The sequence below is a fragment of the Saccopteryx bilineata genome, chromosome 1, assembly GCF_036850765.1.
Source record: "Saccopteryx bilineata isolate mSacBil1 chromosome 1, mSacBil1_pri_phased_curated, whole genome shotgun sequence".
NCBI lineage: Eukaryota > Metazoa > Chordata > Mammalia > Chiroptera > Emballonuridae > Saccopteryx > Saccopteryx bilineata.
Genome location: NC_089490.1, coordinates 84,557,367 through 84,578,986, shown reverse-complemented (window position 1 = coordinate 84,578,986; position 21,620 = coordinate 84,557,367). Strand labels below are relative to the sequence as shown.

General features: G+C 45.4%; 1 protein-coding gene across 10 annotated transcripts in view; it reads right to left on the bottom strand.

Moving 5' to 3' along the window:
- PACSIN2 (protein kinase C and casein kinase substrate in neurons 2) overlaps positions 1–21,620 on the bottom strand; it is a 157,603-nt gene that overhangs the window by 42,521 nt on the left and 93,462 nt on the right. For all 10 annotated transcript variants that reach the window (XM_066256275.1, XM_066256265.1, XM_066256285.1 and 7 more), the window contains one exon: positions 2,555–2,690. In XM_066256275.1, the coding sequence (XP_066112372.1) occupies positions 2,555–2,614 (60 nt within the window). In that variant the 5' untranslated portion in view covers positions 2,615–2,690. The remainder of the gene's footprint in view (positions 1–2,554; positions 2,691–21,620) is intronic.

Below are 21,620 nucleotides of genomic sequence, written 5' to 3'. Positions count from 1 at the left end.
CAATCGGGTAATTGCAATGATGCTGCCAAATGCAGCCTGCAGGAACAGGTACGTCATGCCTGTGCTGAGACCTGCATGTCCACAGCAGAAGGACAGCCCCACTTTACCTGCACTTATCCCCTTACCCCTCACACAAGCTAGGCGTGGGTACCATCATCAACTCATTTTACAGATTGGGAAACTGAGGCAAAGACAAATTAGTAACTTGCCCAAAGCCACATACATGTAAGTGACAGGCCACCTAGCTCCAAAGCATGTGTGTGAACCGGCTCCATTGCCCACGCTGGTCTATCAACCACAAGGCCTTCCGTGTGTGCCATGCTCGCTGCATCCTTACCTAGCCCAAGGCAGGCGTTGAGTAATACCAGATAAAGTGTCGCTACCATTATAAAATGAAAGTTCCCCCACACCTCTAAAGGAGTCTGTCTATGATTTGGTTCAGTGCTGAGAAGAACAAGGACCTATATTTCTCAAGGCCAGCCTCCCAGGAGCCCCTAGGAAGCCTCTACACAGCCACCACTGGCTTCTGAGTGCTTCTGCAAAGCTGGCAAGACCGCAGCCTCCTGGGGGCCAGCAAGTGCAGCCAGCCTGCCTGTGAGCACAGATGTATGCACAGGGCACAGGGGCGGGCCTGAGTTCTAGCGCTGTCCCAGAGGCACTCCCAAGCTGCATCTTGTGACTACCAGTTCTAACACTGCTTCACTCAGCTTTACCACCAACCAGCTCTGCCATAGAGAGTGTATCTGAGAAAGCCGGGAGCTGCCCATGGCTGGGACACGCCCAAACCCAGTGGCTGCCCGTTACTCTTGCCATCTTCTATGAAATGCTCCCTTGGACAATGTGCCTCTCTGACTCCTGAAATCTGAGCTCCGGCCCAGATACCCACCAGGAAGACTGCTGTCAGCTGAAGGGCAGGGACAGAGGCACTTGCACCCTATGTACTTGTCAATTTGCTTGATTCCATGGAAGCCAGCTCCTTAAGGGTAGAGACCCAGACTATCACATACCTTGTGGAGCTTCACAGGGCCTAGCCCACAGTAGGTGCTCAATCAACATATACTTTTAATAAAATGAAGTATTCAGCTCAAAGTCAATAATGACCTTGTCCCGAATGCATAAGAAAGAAAAGTGTTAGTAGAATTTTGAGCTCCTTTACTACACTTGGCCCCATGTGATCACTTGTCCCTTAGTCTACGATATCAGATGGCATTTGATATCAGAGAAAATTGTACACCTAATTAGTCTAAGTTTGTAAAACTCCTTTGTGCTTGTCTCCCATGTGCTCCAAGGCATCATCCTCACCTCCTGCATTGTGAGAGCCAGCTGTGCCAGGACAGCACCCACATGGAAGCCAACGCCGGCATTCTACTTCATCCTAGCAGCCTCCTCAAAAGCCAGTCTCATCCCCTCTTTACAGATGAAAAGCCTAAGTCTCAGATAAGGCAAGTAACTTGCTCAAAGTGACACAGCTAGTGAGGGCACAGCTGGGATCAGAACCTAGATCTTTCCAACTGCAAAGCTAGTGCTCTTTTCACTAAGCCCACAGCTGCTGGGAAAGGGGAAAGAGAGGGGTTTTGCTATGAGAACAAAATTTAATCAAAACGGACTTTCCTTTACCAGTAGGCAGGGAAAGTGGGGCTCAGGAAGAGCAACTACCAAAATCCACAAAATAATCCAATTAGGAAGGGTGTTCCTCATGGGCACAGACAGGAAGATGCTCCTACAAGCTTCAGGGCAGTTTGTTTAGCCCTCTGGCATTTTGCCTGCACTGTCCAGCATGATGTCATATCATCGCCGTCCTTTTTTTTTTTTTTTTTTTTTTTTTGTATTTTTCTGAAGCTGGAAACGGGGAGAGACAATCAGACTCCCGCATGCTCCCGACCAGGATCCACCCAGCACACCCACCAGGGGCGATGCTCTGCCCACCAGGGGGGCGATGCTCTGCCCCTCCGGGGCGTCGCTCTGCTGCGACCAGAGCCACTCTAGCGCCTGGGGCAGAGGCCAAGGAGCCATCCCCAGCACCCGGGCCATCTTTGCTACAATGGAGCCTCGACTGCGGGAGGGGAAGAGAGGAAGGAGGGGGGGGTTGGAGAAGCAAATGGGCGCCTCTCCTATGTGCCCTGGCCAGGAATCAAACCCGGGTCCCCCGCATGCCAGACCGACGCTCTACCGCTGAGCCAACTGGCCAGGGCCCATTTTTCTACACAAAACACACACCAAAACTGCCTTTCAGGCTAAGCCCAGTGATGAGCATATGTCACTCCAAGTCAAACATAGCTCAACATGAAAAGGAAGACCAGAGAATGAACAAACTAACAAGACCTCTGAAACACCTCTAAACTCTTTAGCCATTGGACTTTTCTAGCAAGGTAAGTTCACCACTTTCACTGACAGCTTAGCCATACCTGTTGCCAGATCTGACCGCAAATACCTGGACTGGTTTCAGAGTACTGTAGTTCAACTCACCACCCCTACCCCAACCACCAAAAGAATAAAAGTCCTGGCAGGCACCAGCCTGGTCTCCATATCATGGGGAAGAAAGTGTGGGCATTACCTCCCAGAAGCTGTCGCTGGACACTTCTACTCCAACGGAATCATCGTAAGTGACCGACATCTCTCCGAAGGGTGAGGGAGCAACAGAGGATTCTTAAATTTAGATGAACTGCAGGTATTCCAAATCTGTAGGCAACCTATAAGAACAACATAGCACTGTGATTTTTTAATTCCCAAGGTAAAAGTCATCCCGATTTACAATTTCTATTTCCATCAATAAAATGGTTGCCCAGGCAACATTAGTTCTCACCCTACAACTCCGGAGGCCCCCTCTTCCCTGCCCTGGGGCCCTGCCCACCTGTCCCATCCCCCCAGTGACCTGCACCAACCTTGGAAATCCTGTCTCTCCCCACCCTCTCTGGTAAGACCCTTCTCCTTCTCCCCATCACTGACTGGTACACCCAACAGTCCATTCTTGGGAGTTCTTCCTGTACCGCCCAGCAGTAGTCTCATCCGCTCCTCTGAAATCAAGTATCACCAGTTAAGTGGAAGCAGCAGCACCTCTTTTGAGAGTTGGCCTCGCCATAAAATAAAGACTAGCGCATTTCCCTCATAGGACCATATGAAGATTAGAGATGAGCCAAGGAAGTCTTTTTTTTTTTTTTTTTTTTTTTTTTTTACAGAGACAGAGAGAGGGATAGATAGGGACAGACAGATGGGAACAGAGAGAGATGAGAAGCATCAATCATCAGTTTTTCATTGTGACACTTTAGTTGTTCATTGATTGCTTTTTCATATGTGCCTTGACCACAGGCCTTCAGCACACCGAGTAACCCCTTGCTCAAGCCAGTGACCTTGGGTCCAGGCTGGTGAGCCTTTTTCAAACCAGATGAGCCCGCGCTCAAGCTGGCGACCTCGAGGTCTCGAACCTGGGTCTTCAGCATCCCAGTCCGATGCTCTATCCACTGTGCCACCGCCTGGTCAGGCAGGATAAGCACTTTTACTGACTTCCCCCACCACTCTGACACCACCACCAGCCCTCCACAATCGGTAATGAGGCCAAGCATCATCCATCACTGTGGGAGCCTCCCTCACATGCCAGACGCTGGGCTGAGCGCTGGCAATCTAAAAGGGTACTTGGCTCATGATGGAGTTCCCATCAAGGGAGCCCCTGTTGTGGGCTGCAAACTGGGATCAATCCTAGTAACTAACCTATGAAGGGACTACTGCATCATGCTCCTTATTACAGCAAGGGAAACTGAGGTACAGGAAGGGTAAGGAGCTTGCCCAAGTGGTAGCACTGATATCTTACTAAAGGCAGGTTGGCACCAGCCATGCTCGTAACCACTGACCATAACCACCTCAGCACTGAGCTCAAAATTTTCAGAACATAAAATGTAAAAAACAAACCACAATGCTGTGCATTCACCCCCCACACACACACACACAGATAAAGTCCAGTCCTCACCAACAGTCTGCTGCTCTGAGCGCAGCCACACAGCAAGGTTCATTGATTCCCTCACTGTCGCGCATAAATTATACCTGCTGCTCTGTACCCTACCTTCTCATTTCTTAGTGTCCTTTGTTGCATTGATATTCTTACATTTCTTTCTTTTTCTTTTTCTTTTCAGAAAGAAAGAGAGAGAAAAGAGTGAAAAGCATCAATTCACAGTTGCTTCACTTTAATTCACTGATTGTTTTTCGTGCATGCCTTGACCAGGCAAGCCCTGAGTTTCAAACTGGTAACCTCACTGTTCTGGGTTGACACCCTATTCACTGCGCCAACACAGGTCAGGTGATAGTCTTTTTTTTTTTTTTGAGAGAGAGAGATAGACAGGGATAGACAGGAAGAGAGAGATAAAAAGCATCAACTAACTCAGTTGCCGCACCTAAGTTGTTCATTGATTGCTTTCTCATATGTGCCCTGACCGGGGTTGGGGGTGCTCCAGCAGAGCAAATGACCCCTTGCTCAAGCCAGTGACCTTGGGCTTCAAGCCAGTGACCATAGGCTCAAGCCAGTGACCATAGGGTCATTTTTCTATGATCCCATGCTCAAGCCGGCAACTCCCACTCAAGCTGGTGAGTTCACGCTCAAGCCGGATGACCCCACACTCAAGCTGGGACCTTGGGGTTTCAAACCTGGGTCCTTAGCATCCCAGGCCAACATTCTAGCCACTGCACTGGCGCCTGGTCAGGCTCAGGTGGCATATTCTTAAAATAAAAACCAAAAATTTTATTTCTTAATTTTAGAGAGGAAAGGAGGGAAAAAATCGATTTGTTTTTCTACTTACTTATGCACTCATTGGTTGATGATAATTCTTAATTTTAATGTAGTCTAATTTTTTTTTTTGTATATATATTTTTTTTTCTGAAGCTGGAAACAGGGAGAGACAGTCAGACAGACTCCCGCATGCGCCCGACTGGGATCCACCCAGCACGCCCACCAGGGGCAAAGCTCTGCCCACCAGGAGGCGTCGCTCTGCAGCGACCAGAGCCACTCTAGCGCCTGGGGCAAAGGCCAAGGAGCCATCCCCAGCGCCCGGGCCATCTTTGTTCCAATGGAGCCTTGGCTGTGGGAGGGGAAGAGAGAGACAGAGAGGAAGGGGGGGGGGGTGGAGAAGCAAATGGGCGCTTCTCCTATGTGCCCTGGCTGGGAATCGAACCCGGGTCCCCCGCACGCCAGGCCGACGCTCTACTGCTGAGCCAACCAGCCAGGGCCTAATGTAGTCTAATTTAATGATATTCTCTACTATACTTAGTGCTTTTTATTGCTTGATTAAGAAGTCTTTTCTTACGCTCAGGTCATAAGACAGTCATTCACTTTCATTATCCTCTAAGTCAGGGATCTCAAACTCGTTGCCATGCGGCCCGCCCACCAATTTTGTGCGGCCCGCAGACTAATCAAACTTCGTGGATTAATCTGCGGGCCAGTCTGCGGGCCGCACAAAATTGGTGGGCGGGCTGCATGCGGCCCGCAGGCCGCGAGTTTGAGACCTCTGCTCTAAGTGGTTTCACTTTGCTTTGGTTAGTCTTTACCTTTCATACACAAAAATGATTTTTGTCTTAATGACAGATGAGCCAAGTTTCACTTTTTTCTAAGTGGCTATCCAACTGTTCCAGCACCATCTGTTGAAAAGCACTTCCTTTCCCTCCCAGCCTGCACTGCCAGCTTTGTCCACAGATGTGTGGATCTTTATCTGGGCTCTCTGTTCTATTCTCTGTCTGTCCTCGTGACAATACTACATTGTCTCAATTGCCACACTCTTCTAAGAATTCTTGGTATCTAGAAGAAAAAGTAAAAAAAAAAAAAAGAGTTCTTGGTATCAAGTAGAAGAAGGCCCCACTTTGTTCTTCAGGAGTGGCTTGGCTGTGTGCTTGGCCCTTTGTTTTTCCATATACACCTTAAAGATGCTTTTCAGTTCCACCAGCCAACCAGCCCTGCTGGGATTTTGACCAACATTTCACTGAATCCTCAGACCACTCTGAGAGAACAGATATGTACCTTTATAATACTAAATCTCCTAAACCATGAAATATACCCCATTTATTCAGGTCTTCTTTAAATTTTTCTCAACAGTGACCAAACAGTGAGAATCTTCTGCATAGAGTCCTTGCATACCTCAGGTTAGGGTATTACTCAGTATATAATTATTTTTTATATTAAATTGTATCTTTTTAAGTTCTGTACTTTAACTGTTTATAGTTAATATACAGAGCAACTAATTTTTGTATATTCACCATGTATTCAACAACTTTGCCTTTACTACTTATTTCCCCCTTTTTGCACACTTTTCTAATAACTTATCTATAAATTCATTTGGGTATTCTACACATATTTCTTCCTCTACAATTCTCATGGCTTTTATTTCTTTTCCCTGCTTTACTGCACTAGAGAGGACTTGTAATAAAATGTTGAGACCCCTTTTGGTTTCAAAGACAAAGCTTTCAACTTTCACCATTAGTATGATGTTTGCTATAGCATTTTTAAAAATATTACTTTTCAGGCTAAAAAAGTTTTCTTCTACTACAATTCTACTAACAGCTTTTATCGCAAATGGGTATTTGTGTAAGATCAGCTTTACTTCTCCTTAAACATTTGGAAGAATTTGTCAGTGAAGTCATCTGGGCCTGGAGTTTTCTTTTTCTTTTTTCCTAACAAATGACTATGCTGCTACTTTGTTTTTACTATGTGTTTGCCATTATTTTATTTATTTATTTTTCTTTTCTTTTCTTTTCTTTTCTTTCTTTTGGGCTTGGAGTTTTCTTTTCTTTTTTATAAATAAATTTTTATTTTAATGGGGTGACATCAATAAATCAGGGTACACATATTCAAAGAAAACATGTCCAGGTTATCTTGACATTCAATTATGTTGCATACCCATCACTCAAAGTCAGATTGTCCTCCGTCACCTTCTATCTAGTTTTCTTTGTGCCCCTCCTTCCCTCCCCCTGCCCCTCGTAACCACCACACTCTTGTCCATGTCTCTTAGTCTCGTTTTTATGACCCACCAATGTGTGGAATCCTGCAGTTCTTGTTTTTTTTCTGATTTACTTATTTCACTCTGTATAATGTTATCAAGATCCCACCATTTTGTTGTAAGTGATCCAATGTCATCATTTCTTATGGCTGAATAGTATACCATGGTGTATATGTGCCACATAATCTTCATCCAGTCGTCTATTTTTTTTTTACAGTGATTAAAGCCTTTAAGCAAACTCTTGGCCAATACAGCAAGAATCCATAAAAAGTGTCCTTAACATGTTCATCAAGTCCAAGTTGGCCCCAACACCATGCCAAATCCCTGAAAAATGCAACCCAACCACAGTTCAGTCTGTTATGAGCTGCCCCAAGGAGCAGGAGTTCAAGAAAAGTCCACATCTAGGAAAAGTCCGCATGGCACTGGAATTGTTGTCACAATTCTATACTTTGCAGCTCACGTCCAAGTCCCAATGACCGCTGCTTCTAGCTGGTAATGATGCAGGTAGACTGGAAAAGCCATCTGCAGCATGTGTGGAGATGGAGCTTCTGTTCTCCTCTGCCTGGAGAGATGAGACCAGGTTGCTTTTCCCTGGAGCTCTGCGACTGTGGCTTGATAAGAGAACCTTGGGATACACTAAGCAGTCTCGGTGTGGCTTCTTCAGTGTTCCTTGGTTGAAGAGTCCTCTTAGTTTAGTCCAAAGTTGGTTTTTCCAGATGATAGTTCTTAAAATTAGTTTGTAATCCACTTTGGTTCTGGGAGGTGGATGTCGGTGTGTCCGCCTACTCCAGCGCCATCTTGTCTTCCTGGAGTTTTCTTTAAACAGTTTTAATCAGGTTCTAGTTAAAAGTATAGAAGAATACCACCTGAAACCTATATAATTTTATTTCCCCTATATAATTTTATTAACCAATGTCACCCCAATAAATTCAATAAAAAATGTTTTAAAAAGTAGGTTTGTGTATTTCCTTTTTCTCTGTGTTGATTTTTTCAAAGTTGTAGCTGTCTATGGAATCCAGTTCATTTTTTTCAAACTTATCGGCATAAAATTGTTCATACTGCCCTCTCTGAGACTCTTAAAGGATGAAGGATCTACAATAATGTCCTCGTTTCCATTCCTGACGTTAGGTTTTTGTGCCATTTCTCTTGATCAGTCTCATCAGAGGCACCCTAATTTTTATTCTTTTTCAAAGAATCAACTTTTAGTTTTGTTTGCTTGTTCATTTATTTTAGCTATGTATCAAATATATGTTTTTCTTTCTCCTTGATTTCTTCCCTTTTTAATTCCTTCCTTCTACGATCTTTGGCTTCAATTTGTCCTTTTTATCACTTCTGGAAATGAAGGCTTAGTTTATTAATTTATAGCCTTCTTTTTTTAATATATGCACTTAAAACTATTTCCCTTAAGCACAATTTTTTTCAATTTTTATTATTTATTTATTTTTTTTTTACAGAGACAGTGAGTCAGAGAGAGGGACAGACAGGGACAGACAGACAGGAACGGAGAGAGATGAGAAGCATCAAATCATTAGTTTTTTGTTGCGCCTTGCAACACCTTAGTTGTTCATTGATTGCTTTCTCTTGACCGCGGGCCTTCAGCAGACTGAGTAACCTCTTGCTTGAGCCAGTGGGTTCAAGCTGGTGGGCTTTTTGCTCAAACCAGATGAGCCCACGCTCAAGCTGGTGACCTCGGGGTCTCGAACCTGGGTCCTCTGCATCCCAGTCCGATGCTCTATCCACTGTGCCACCGCCCTGTCAGGCTCCCTTAAGCACAATTTTAACTATATTCCACAATCTCATTTATTTTTCATAACAGTCCTATGAGGTGGTTTCTTTTTTTAAAAGGTTTAATTTATTGGCCCTGGCCAGTTGGCTCAGTGATAGAACACTGGCCCGGCACGTGGATGTTCCAGGTTCAACTTCCAGTCAGGACACACAGAAGAAACAACCATCTGCTTCTCCACTCCTCCCTCTCCCCCTTCTCTCTGTCTCTTTCTCTCCCACAGCCATGGCTCGACTGGTTCAAGTACATCGTCCCCGGGCACTGAGGATGGCTCCATGGAACCTCCACCTCAGGTGCTATAAAAATAGCTCAATTGTGTGCATGGCCCCATAAGGGCAGAGCATCGAACCCAGACGGGGTTTGCTGGGTGGATCTCTGTTAGGGAATATACAGGAGTCTATCTTTCTCTCCTCTAATTTGAAAAAGAAAAAAAATGATAAGATTTTATTTATCGACTTTATAGAGAAAGGAGAGAGAGGGGTGGGAGAGCGAGAAGTATCAACTCATAGTTGCTTTACTTTAGTTGTTCACTGATTGCCTATCATATGTGCCTTGACCAGGTAAGCCCAGGGTTTCAAACTGGCAATCTCAACGTTCCAGGTTGATTATCCACTGCGCCACCACAGGCCAGGCCGAGGTGGGTATTTTTATTTTCTTTCACAGATGAGAAACTGAAGATCACATAAAACTTGCTTAAGGTTATAAATGGTGAGATCAAGAATCAAAACCAGGTTCTGTGGTTCTAAAATTCAAATTTTTGATATTATACTACATTGAAGATAACTAAAGAAGTTTATAGGCAGCCTGATCAGGCAGTGGCACAGTGGATCGAGCATCGGCCTGGGACATAGAGGATCCAGATTCAAAACCCTGAGGTTGCTGGCTTGAGTGCTGGCTCATCAGCTTGAGCACAGGGTCGCTCACTTGAGCATGGGATCATAGACATGACTCCATGGTCGCTGGCTTAAAGCCCAATGTTGCTGGCTTGAGCCCAAGATTGCTGGCTTGAGCAAGGGGTCACTGGCTCAGCTGCAGTCCCCCAATCAAGGCACATATGAGAAAGCAATCAATGAACAACTAAGGTGATGTAACAAAGAATTGATGCTTTTCATCTCTCCCTTCCTGTCTTTCCCTATCTGTTCCTCTCTGTCTCTTTCACTCTCTCTCTCTCTCACTTAAAAAAAAGTTTATAGGTATAATGAATAAAATGCTGTTAAAATATCAAGACAGTAAGAATGAGTCCTTTCATGAAAAAGGCATGGGAAAAGCTTGAAAGAGACCCACAGGGAGATGAGCTCTGCTTAGGTGCATAGGAGAGAGGCTTCCTATCTGTAAGGGGAGGGAGGGGGTCAAGATGGGTTCAAGGGAGACCAGGAAATCTCATCTGGAAATCCATGGTTGGTGATTTTATAAAAGTAACAGAATCAGCTGTCAGCCTTCAGGTTCAAACAAAAAAGTTCTCTCCATATGTAGAGTTAGATTTGTTCACTTACGGGCAGGCTTTGACTGGTACCTGTGACTCAATGACACAACAATCAACCCCTATTACTGGACCCACAAGACCTTTTGAGTCACAACAGCCATCATTGGGCTCAGAAATGGTCAGGAAGGGACTGGAAGGAAAGAGCCCATAAAACACCATGTGACCCAGTGACACAATGGTCTTGTGTCAACAAAATTGAAAAGAGAGAAAGAAGTGTCATTATCAGCTACTCTTGGTGAGCTTGATTCATTAAAGAGCTAAGTTTCCAGAACTGAGGTAGTGATGAGAATACAGATAGACCACAGGTGACCAACCTCAAATTCCTTTAAACAAAACTGAAAAACAACTAAACTGAACGAGATCAGTAGGAATCAGGAAAGGCCCAAATATGAAATTTGTCAAATACAAACAGAAAAAATATTCTTTGCCTTTTTTTTTTTTTTTTTTTTTTGTATTTTTCCGAAGTTAGAAGGGGAGGGAATACAAAGGGGAGGCAGTCAGACTCACGTATGTGCCCAACTGGGATTCACCCAGCATGGCCACCAGGGGGCGATGCTCTGCCCATCTGGGAAGTTGCTCCCCTGCAATTGGAGCCATTCTAGTGCCTGAGGTGGAGGCCACGAAGCCATCCAACTTTGCTCCCATGGAGCCTTGGCTGTGGGAGGGGAAGAGAGAGATAGAAAGAAGAGGGGGAAGGGTGGAGAAGCAGATGGGCACGTCTCCTGTGTGCTCTAACTGGGAATCGAACCCGGGACTTCCTCTTTGCCCTTTTAATACTGTACACAAAGTAAAATGAATTGATGTGAAGTGGAAATGCTGACAATTACCAGAATGAAGCCTCAAGATGCCTGTGCTACATACTGGTATTTACACAAAGCAGGAAAAATGGCAAGATCCAATGTTAAGGGGTCTTAATATACCAAATTGGGCATGCTTTTTCTTTTTTTTTAATATATCTGTAAACTAGAAAGACAAAAAAACCTATTTTCCATAGAGAACTCAAAGAGAGTTTGGCAGAGAAAGGAAAGACAGGAAGACGGATGGATGATCCATGGTCCCATCACCCAAAGACACAATGCATGTTCCTCCCTTATAGCTTGTTTTCTTTTTTCTTTTCTTTCCTCTCTCTTCCTCCCTCACAGCTTGTTTTCAGACATCACTCAATCCCTCCGTAAAGTATGGGGTAGAGGGAATTGGATATATAGGACTAGGAGACCTAGAGCTACAGACAACTAACTCTAAGGTAAAAGAACAGGGCACAGGAAACAGACACAGCCTACACTCTTAAAGAAAATGAGCTTCTTGATCAAAGACCCCTGATGTCCAAATACCAGCCCTCTGTTCTAGTGTAGAGACACTCACCCACGTGTGCCCTGCCACCTCCCCGTGGGAACTAGCTGCAGACTAGGCCACACCCAGGAGCCATGCTCAACCCCACAGGGAAACCAAGGCCACCAAGGAAGGAACTACAAGAGCTGCCTGCCTAATGGTACCACATAGGTATTCAACAACTCCCTAACAATAGAATGACACTCCCAAAGAAGGTTCTTGGCCAAAGTTGGCCTTGTTTGTGTCAAATTAAGAATGCCGGCTTCAACCATGTAAAGCCAGTAGCTATGGCCACTATCACAGCCGCCTGGCCCATGCAGGTTCACACTGGATTCAGACAGTCGGTAAAGAAACAATGGAGCCAAAAACTGGTGGGCCATCATCTTTAATCCTAGCTTGCACCCGGCGGGCAAGTAAAAACACACATGGGGCTCCAAAACCCACTCACATTCAGTGCTCACAAAGCTACTGATTTATCTGAGTTTCCTAGAATCAAAGGTTTCTAGCTCACCAGACTTATTTACCTTTGTTCCTTATCTCCTTCCTTCTCCCTGCACAAACTCTACACAAACTGGCTTCTCACTCAAGACTCCGCCATCTTGGCTGCTTCTTCTGGCCTCCTCCACGTGGCCTTTCTCTGCTCTCCTCTCTGCTCTCTCCTCTAATATTAATCTCAGGAACCAAGAGAGCAAGCTCCTGTTCTGCCCCCATTTTATAGTGTAGATTCATAAACTTTAATCCAATATACAAAATAGGGAAGTTTCTAATACAAAGTCACTTATCTGGGGCATGATGGGATTGTACCACCCCACATCAAAACGGGTGGGAAAGGCTTAGTGCTAAAACCAAGCCCCAGGCTACAAGGATCCTGCCTGCCCACAGCCCACAGACACACACATTAATATCACCTGGGCAACGGCCTCCACGTGGGCAGCACCATCTTTAACAAAGTGAGCATAATACATTTTATCCGCCCAACAAACCACATGCAGTTCTGCTGCCCCACCTGGAAGTTCAGGGTGGGAATAAACCAACATCAAAGCAGCCCCCATGTCCCAAGCACTTCTTAGTACCAATAGGTGGTCTAGATGAGCTTTAAATATATTACTTTTGTTCCTCAAAAATCCTGTAAAAAATGTATTATGTATTATTGTCCCCAATTTTACCAGGAGGCAACCGAGGGCAATGATTCAAACCAAGGGCCCCACATCTCGTAAATGCTAGGCCATGATTCTACCCAGACCATCTGGCTCCATGCCGCCCAGCTCCAGCAGGACACTGCACGCCCAGTCCCAAGGAAGTCCCAGATCTGGGAGCTCTGCCTGACTAGGAGGCTGCTCCCTCAGAGAAAGGGCTTGATTCTTCAGGGCTGTCTTACTAATATCACTGCCTGAACATCCCCATAGGTCCTAGGCCTGTCAGGGAACAATACCCAGAGTTTTTTTTTCATATACAAATGTGAATCTGGCTTTACCACACACTGAGCTAAAATTGGGGAAACTAACACTTCTGAGGGCAACAAGAGAATCTTCAGGCCCGCTCCTTCAAAAGGAGATCAGGCTGAAAAAAATTGCCTGGTTCTGCTTCCTTTACTCTGCTAGGGTCTGAGTTAAGCCTAACAGGCTGGACCATAATGCCAAATGGTACTGAGTGTTCCTGAGATGTAGTTATCAAAGCCAAAATCATAAATGTGTACTTAATAATTAACTAGGTGCTTCTCCACAGGAAGGTGCAGTCCCTGAGAAGACAGTGTGGCAATGAGTGGAAAATGACCTCAGCTCTACCTCTGTGGACTGAGTCATCTGTCCTGAGAGCCCTGTCCTCCTCTACAAAGCAAGGTCATCCCTGGCACTCCTTACTTCTCGAGTAGGAAGTGACTTAGGGGTGGTAACCAATGTGAAAGAACTTTGGGAAAATGTGAAGTGACAACAAGTCAGTCAGTAACTGTTCTTTCTGAGGACAGGGACAGAGTCTGGCACTTCTTTAGTATATTTCAGACTACCTGCCACCCAGTAGTTGACTGGTTGTTTCTTCCTAAAAAAACTGAACCCCAATACTCAAATATAATGCTGAATGAGTTCCATTAACTGAACAAATGCTACACATAGTGAATGTTACTGTTGGAGACTTTTCCTGCACATGCTGGTCCCTCTTGGAGACCTTAAATTCCAGTTGCTCAAGGGATAGAGACAACATGCTTCTGCCTGGAACCCTGTCTGCCCATCAGTAGTGCAGAAACAGCAAGCTTAACAGTTGGGAGCAAGACAATCACAAGCATTAGGGTGTATAAATTATCACCCCTTCCTCCCTCACTCCTGGAAAACATTTGTGGTCCTCCACATGTATGCTGGCACTTAGCAAGCCCTCCTTTGATGTTTGCTGAATACACATTCGAAGAGGCACCCATCAAGAATTCAGGAACCCAGGAATGACTGAGGTAGGAGACATGGTTCCAGCTCTCTAAATTCCAATGACTTCTGCCACTGACGTATATAAACACTGGTGAGTCAGAGCCACACCTAAAATGGCTCACTGAGTGCCAGAGGTTAATGGAGGTTGCTGAGGTGCCCTTGGCCCAGGTTGGGAGCCGCATAGCCTCCTTCCTCCCCCCTGGGCCTGATAATAGGTATCAGGTAAACAAAAGGTACAAATTACATAAGTACATCTAGCTCCTCCTTAATTTGTTCTAGAAAAGGAAAAAACAGAACAGGTCATTAGACCAAAAGACTTTAACTATAAAGCAAGGACATTCTGAAGGCACCATATTGCTTGCATCCTCTGAGAGTCAGTCTGGGGAGAAAGCGTTCCCTAGTCCTCTGTCACGGCAGAAGGCAGCTCAGAATAAGTGTCCTCACAGGCGCTCCACACACAATGCTGGCTCAGTTCTGGTTTGCCCTGCAGCCTTCAGAGTGAGCACATGCCCCACCTAAGGTTTGTTTCTTCAATTCATTATCCAGGGTGGAAAATTCTTTCTTTACCCCGCACCATTACTTTTATTTATTTTTAATAAGTTAAAAAGTTTTTTTTTTTCATTTACAGCTGATATTCAATTTTATATTATTTTCAGGCACACAACATAATGGTTAGACATTTATATAACTTAAAAAGCAATCCCCGATAAATTTAGTACCTACCTGGTATCATACATAGTTATAATATTACTGTATATTAGAGTGGGAAATTCTTCATAATTGGGAAATGACTGGAATTTCTTCTAAGTCACTGTTTGGCCCAGAGTGAGGGGAGGATCATTCTTTAAGTAAGGACATATTTATCCATTCATTCTAAATACCTACTTTGTGCTGGGCACTATTCTAAGTCACTAATAAGACAGACATGGTCCCCACCTGCCTGGGGCTGACAACCTAGTAGGCAGATTGACACACAGTGGTAGAAGAACAGGAGGGAGCGGTTTGCAGACCCCAGGTGGATGGCAAGAAGGACATCAGAGAGCGGGTGACTGCAAAGGTCCCAGAGGAGTGCTGGGCCTGAACTGAGGCAACACTGAAGGTTCCAGGCAGAAATGACCTGGCATCATGGACAGCTGCATGGTAACCAAGACTCTTATCTGTGCTGCTGAAGGAAAAAATCCAACCCTCGGGTGCTTGTAAGATCCGCTGTTGAAAACCAAGCACATGTACACATCCTCATTTCATACTTGCCCTTGGGTGTTGTTACAGGCCTCTCCATGTGTGACAGATTTAACAAAACACCTATAGCCTTTGACTCAACTATTTCTTCTAAAACTTTATCCTAGAGATAAATTTACTCAAGAGTCAAATGTAGGTATTCATGGCAGCAGCAGAACAAAAACATCAAAAACCACCTCAATGCCCATCAAGAATGAAAAGTACCGATTCACTGTGGAGAGGAGCACAGCAGCTGGAGAAGGGGTGGGAGGGCTATGTACAGAAATATTTCCACTTATCAGGTGAAAATAGAGGGTTGTAGCACAACACATACATCCTGATCCCACTGGCATTAAAACACCTGAGAACCCATAAAAGCCTGCCAATGCACGAAAAAGCCCAAGTAGGCTGTGTCAGACTTGCTCTAGGGAGTGCTGGGGGTGGGGTGGGGTGGGAAAGGGACTTTGGCATTTCACCTCGTAACTTCCTCAACTATTTGAAAATTCATGTAATATTTTTACAATGCAAAAACTAGTTAATAAGGGTACCCCATTTTGTTTCATTAATGTCCTATGCTGAAATGAACGGAGGGTCCCTCTGCACTGCGTGACCGTACCACAGCTCCAAGAGAGGACATCTGCCCACATGCCCTTCAAGGACAGCCAGCCAGAGCTGCACTGATCCACCACTGCCTCTCCCCTGCGTGACTGCAGTCATCTCCTGAGAGCTGTCCCAGCTTCCTCATCCCTTTAGTCCCTTCTCAACACAGTGACCCTTTGATACCTTAAATCGGCTCACATCTCCCCACTTAAGCAGAGCAATAGCTCTAGAGTGCTTGCAGAGTGCACCCTGCTCTGCTCACCCCTGCCTGGTTCCCTTCTCTTCACCCTCAGCCTGGCTGCCACTCTCCTCACTGCCCCACACGAGACCTCTGCTGATGGTGGCCCTGCCAGGCACAGCCACACTTGCTCTTCTGCTCCTTGTAATGGCCCTCCTGCAGGGAGCCGACAGCAGCAGGTGGGCTTCCTGTGATCAATCAGGCCTGTATCAGCCAAGGCCACAGGTAGGTCTTCTCCAACTCATCCCCTCTCGGCACTCCCAGACCCTTCTCTGCTTTTTCTTTCTCTCCTAAGCACTTATTTCCTTCCAACATTTACTTAATTGTGTTCATTGACTGCCCTCCTCACTAGAACATATACTCTGGGAGGGCAGGGATTTTTGTCTGCTGAGTTTACTGGTACAATCCCTGCCTCCAGGGTCTGACAAGTAACAGTCCCTCAGTAAAAACCTGGATGAGTTCAGGAGAAGAAAAGTTGACCTGAAGAGTCTGGGTAATTTTGATTAATACAGACTGAGGATCCACAGATGAAAAATAATTGAAGTATTTATGTCAAGATATTTTAACTCTAGCCTGACCTGTGGTGGCACAGTGGATAAAGCGTCGACCTGGAAATGCTGAGGTCGCCGGTTCGAAACCCTGGGCTTGCCTGGTCAAGGCACATATGGGAGTTGATGCTTCCAGCTCCTCCCCCCTGTCTCTCTCTCCTCTCTCTCTGGCTCTCTCACTCCTCTCTAAAATGAATAAATAAAATAAAAATTAAAAAAACAAAAACAAAAACAGATCTTCCTTAAAAAAAAAAAAAGATATTTTAACTCTAGTGGTTAGAATACTTTTTACTGCACACATTAAATTAAACGACAAATGTGCTCAGAAACCATAGTGGGGGATGTGTGGCTCAGTCTCCAGCTGTCAATCACCAGCCACACAGGAAGACCCTCTGTCACTCAGCCCCATGGCCTGACAACCACTGGGGCCCACCTGCTCTGCCTTCAGTCTCAGCTCGGGCTGTTCTTGTCAGTGGCCTGAGAGAATGGATGGGTCTACTGCTTCTCTCCAGCCCTTGAGCCACCTCCCACATGTAGGGTGCTTAGAGAGTAAGGCCTGAGGAAATACACTGCTTTGCACCATTAGCAAAGCAGGCACACTTTTTTGGAATAGCTCAAATACCTGGCACAGCCTATTCTGCTTCCAGTGATTTCATCTGGAAAAGTGAACATTCCTCAAAGGAAAAGAGAGAGATCAGCAAGTTGGGTGACTCATATAAACATATCAACAACAACAAACAGCTTATGCAATGCGAAGTGCTCAGGGTTTTTTTCTTTCCGAGAGAAACAGATGAGAAAATCAATTCATAGTTGTGTGACTTTAGTTGTTCATTGATTGCTTCTCATGTGTGCCTTGACAGGGGGCTCAAGCCAAGCCAGTGACACCTTACTCAAGGAAGTGACCTTGGGATCATGTTGATGATCCTGTGCTCAAGCCAGCAACCTCAGGGTTTCGAATCTGGGACCTTAGTATCCCAAGCTGATGTTCTATCCATTGTGCACCACTAGTCAGTAGTGCTCGTTTAGCCAGACCAGGCAGTGGCACAGTGGATAGAGTGTCAGACTGGGATATGGAGGACCCAGGTTCGAGACCCCGAAGTTGCCAGCTTAAGCGTGGGCTCATCTGGTTTGAGCAAAGCTCACCAGCTTGGACCCTAGGTCGCTGGCTTGAGCAAGTATATCCCTCTCTCTGACTCTCTCTCTCTCTCTCTCTCTCTCTCTGTAAAAAAGACAAACAAAAAAAACCAAAGTGCTCGTTTTTGTTGTTGGGGTTTTTTTTATGATGAATGTGTTCCCTAATTACTTTTTTTTTTCAATTACAGTTTACATTTAATATTTTGTATTAGTTTTGGGTGCTTGGTGTTCAGTTTTAATGGCTGCCCCCCTCAGGGAAGCACACAGAGGCCCACAGTGGACTAGAGAGGGTCCTCCAGCAGTACCCACCAGAGTGGGCAGTGTAGACCCAACACACTCAAGCACTTCCAGAGATTGAAAAAATCATCAGCATCTCTGGGCAGAGAGAGCTTGGGTTGCCGTGGAGACATCTGCCAATACTACCAGTTTCAGTGATCCTCTGTGGCACAGGACTACCTGCTGTAAACTGGAGGAGGATCTGGTGAGAAAATGGGAAGGAGCTGGTGAGAGAAGGGGATTTTAGGAACTCTTTTAGGACACAGCCATCTCACTGAAAATAAACATGGCTCGGATTCCACACCACAGTTAGAAAGAAAAAAGAGAAGGGGGTAGCACATCTTATTTTTAGTCAACACTACAGAGCAATCCACTTCTTCCTGCAGGGGAAAAAAATCATGTTGGGGAAGGTTAAAGAAAAACTAATTTTTCTAAACAGACTATCCCAGAGAAGCTATTCAACAGTATCAAACACGGTGACACTTTGGTTCAGCTCAGTATTAGTTCTGAAGCAGATGAGTGCCCATTTAGGTGTAAAACTGGCTTCCTCAGTTTTCCTCTTTCAACCAGTGACAGTTTCAAGTCTAAATGTCAACTCTTTTGGGTCACACAGGGCTGTCAAACCTCATGGCCAGACTCTGTTCCACAACCTGCGTCCTCGTTACTTAACCTTTCCTGTCATCTCCAGGCTGTCTTCACTGTAGTCACAGCAAACAAGCCATCCTGCGGTCTGCTTTTTCCAACTGCATAAGCATTTCTCCCTTTGTCCATCTTCCTGTCCCCCTAATGGCTGCAAACATCACTACTACACCAGGCCCTCAAGTTCTGACACCTCAGGGGTCTTTCACAGTCACAGCCATGTCATGGCTTATACAACTTCCCGTTTTCTGTCCTGTTACTTTATCAGGAGCTCTAAGACTCATGAATTCTAAAGATAGTTTATGAACCTCTCAGATAAAATTTAAAAAGCAGGATTCCTCGCCTGACCTGTGGTGGCGCAGTGGGATAAAGCATCGACCTGGATCACTGAGGTTGCTGGTTCGAAACCTTGGGCTTGCCAGGTCAAGGCACATATGCTGTTGATGCTTCCTGCTCCTCCCCTTAAAAAAAAAAAAAAAAAAAAAAAAAGGATTCCTCAATCCATATTTAAGGGGCACATTACACACCCATGAGAAAGGACGGGAATACGTCCCGAGAAGCGTGAGAGAAAAAGTGACCCCAAACACATAGGCAGAAAAATGTTGCTGCCTTTAAGGGTCCTATTAGTTTCATACGATAAATCTCAGAATATTTCATGAGGTGAAATAGCACTGGCAATACTGCACATGAATAAGAAATGAATGGAAAGGGGAAAAGAAGAGAATGAGGTCCCATGGAAAGGAGACTTCAGCTTTACTGGAGACAAGGAAGCCTCACCATAGGTTCTAATTTCTCCCTTGGTAGAAATCAAGTTGGCTATTTTTTTGTTTTTAAGAAACTTATTTTTTCTTTTCCTTTTTTTAAAATTTTTTATTTGGTGACAGACTCCCACAGGCACCCGACTGGGATTCACCAGGCAAGCCCGTTAGAGGGCGATGCTCTGCCCAACTGGGGCATTGCTCTGTTGCTCAGCAACTAAGCTCTTCACCTGAGATGGAGGCCACCAAGGCATTCTCAGGGCCCAGGGCCAACTCGCTCCAATTGAGCCATGGCTGTGGGAAGGGGAGAGAGAGAGAGAGAAAGAGAGCAAGAGAGAGAGAGAGAGAAAGGATGAGAGAGAGAAATAAGGGAGGGGAGCAGATGGGCGCTTTTCCTGTGTGCCCTGACCGGAAATCAAACCCAGGACATCCACATGCCAGGCCAATGCTTTACCACTAAGCCAACTGGCCAGGGTCAAGAAACTTCAAGTGAATAAACATTTATAAATTTTTAAATAAAAATTCCTTTAATGTGTAAGTTTTCAGAGTATTCAGACTCAATCCATTTGATCCCACATTGTTCCAGAGGACCAATGTCCTTTAAACTTCCAGGGATGGTGTGATTGTTTAAACACCCTTCTGGGAATGTCAATTTTTTTTTTTTTTTTTTGTATTTTTCTGAAGTTGGAAACAGGGAGGCAGTCAGACAGACTCCCACATACGTCCAACCAGGATCCACCTGGCATGCCCACCAGGGGGTAATGCTCTGCCCATCTAGGGCGCCGCTCTGTTGCAACCAGAGCCATTCCAGCACCTGAGGCAGAGGCCACAGAGCCATCCTCAGCACCCGGGCCAACTTTGCTCCAATGGAGCCTTGGCTGCGGGAGGGGAAGAGAGAGACAGAGAGGAAGGAGAGGGAGAGGGGTGGAGAAGCAGATGGGCACTTCTCCTGTGTGCCCTGGCTGGGAATTGAACTCGGGACTTCTGCACGCCAGGCCGACACTCTACCACTGAGCCAACCAGCCAGGGCCGGGAATGTCAATTTTTAAAGAAAAACACAAACATTCATATACCCCCCAAAAAACCAAACAAAATTAGTAAAGCCACATCAAACAAACTTTAATTTTTAATGATTCAGAGTCATTTTTTACTTTTTTAAAAAGATTTTTATTGATTTGAGAGAGAGAAAGGAGGATGGAGCAGGAAGCATCAACTCATAGCAGCTGTTTCTCATATGTACCTGAACCAGGCAAGCCTGAGCTTTCGAACCAGCAACCTTAGTCTCCCAGGTCTACACTTTATCCACTGCACCATGACAGGCGAGGCCAATTTTTCACTCTTACAAAGGCCTCTCAGGATCAAAAGTTGGAAGACTGGTCCCAAACTTGCCATTAAACAGCTGTGAGATCATGGTCATCTTTTCAGCATCCTGCCACCTTTACTTGAAAATGAGAGTATAGGATTAAACAAACTCTTAGAGTTAGTTCTCTGAGCTTAAAATGTTCTAAAAGAGAATCCTATTGGTAAGAGATTATGGGAGAACTTGAGTACATTAAAGCCAAGGGATTGTGAGTGTTGTGCATTTGCAGTGACCTTCATGGCTATGAAGTGATTTCCTCCTCTTCTTAGATCTGAGCCTCACAGCCACGCTGCGGGGAAGTCCTCACCAGGACCCAAAACCCAGGCTTGAACTCATTCTCAGAGCCTCACTGTGAAACAAGCCCCAGTCAATGTAAAGCCCATGTTTCCTGAGCACAGCCACATCACGGAAATTATATCTAGTGTTGGTGACGCAGAATGTCACCCGTGGTACAAGTGCTGCACATACAAATCCCAAGGTTTAAAGGAACAGTCAACAGCAATTAACACACGCATTTTACAAAACGATTGAAAAAGCAGCATGACTGTCAGTAGCCATGGCCTCATGCACTGAGACAGGCACTCATCCTGAACCCCAGGGCTTCTCACTGAAGGCTCCCTGTTAATGGTTGCTGGGAGGTCAGGCATGGTGACAACACTAGGGTTCAGTGAGCTGTGAAGTATCACATGGGAGCAGTGTACCTGCAAATGGCTTAATCCTGCCTCCAAAGAGTGGGCAGAAAAAAGATGTATCTCTGAACCCCACAAATGACCCCTCTAGGTAGTCCTCAGGGGTAGTTTGTCACCAGGTGCTGAGAAAGCCTGGAGTGGGATGTCGAGCATAGGAAGCTTCCCAGCCAGGGGACACCAAGC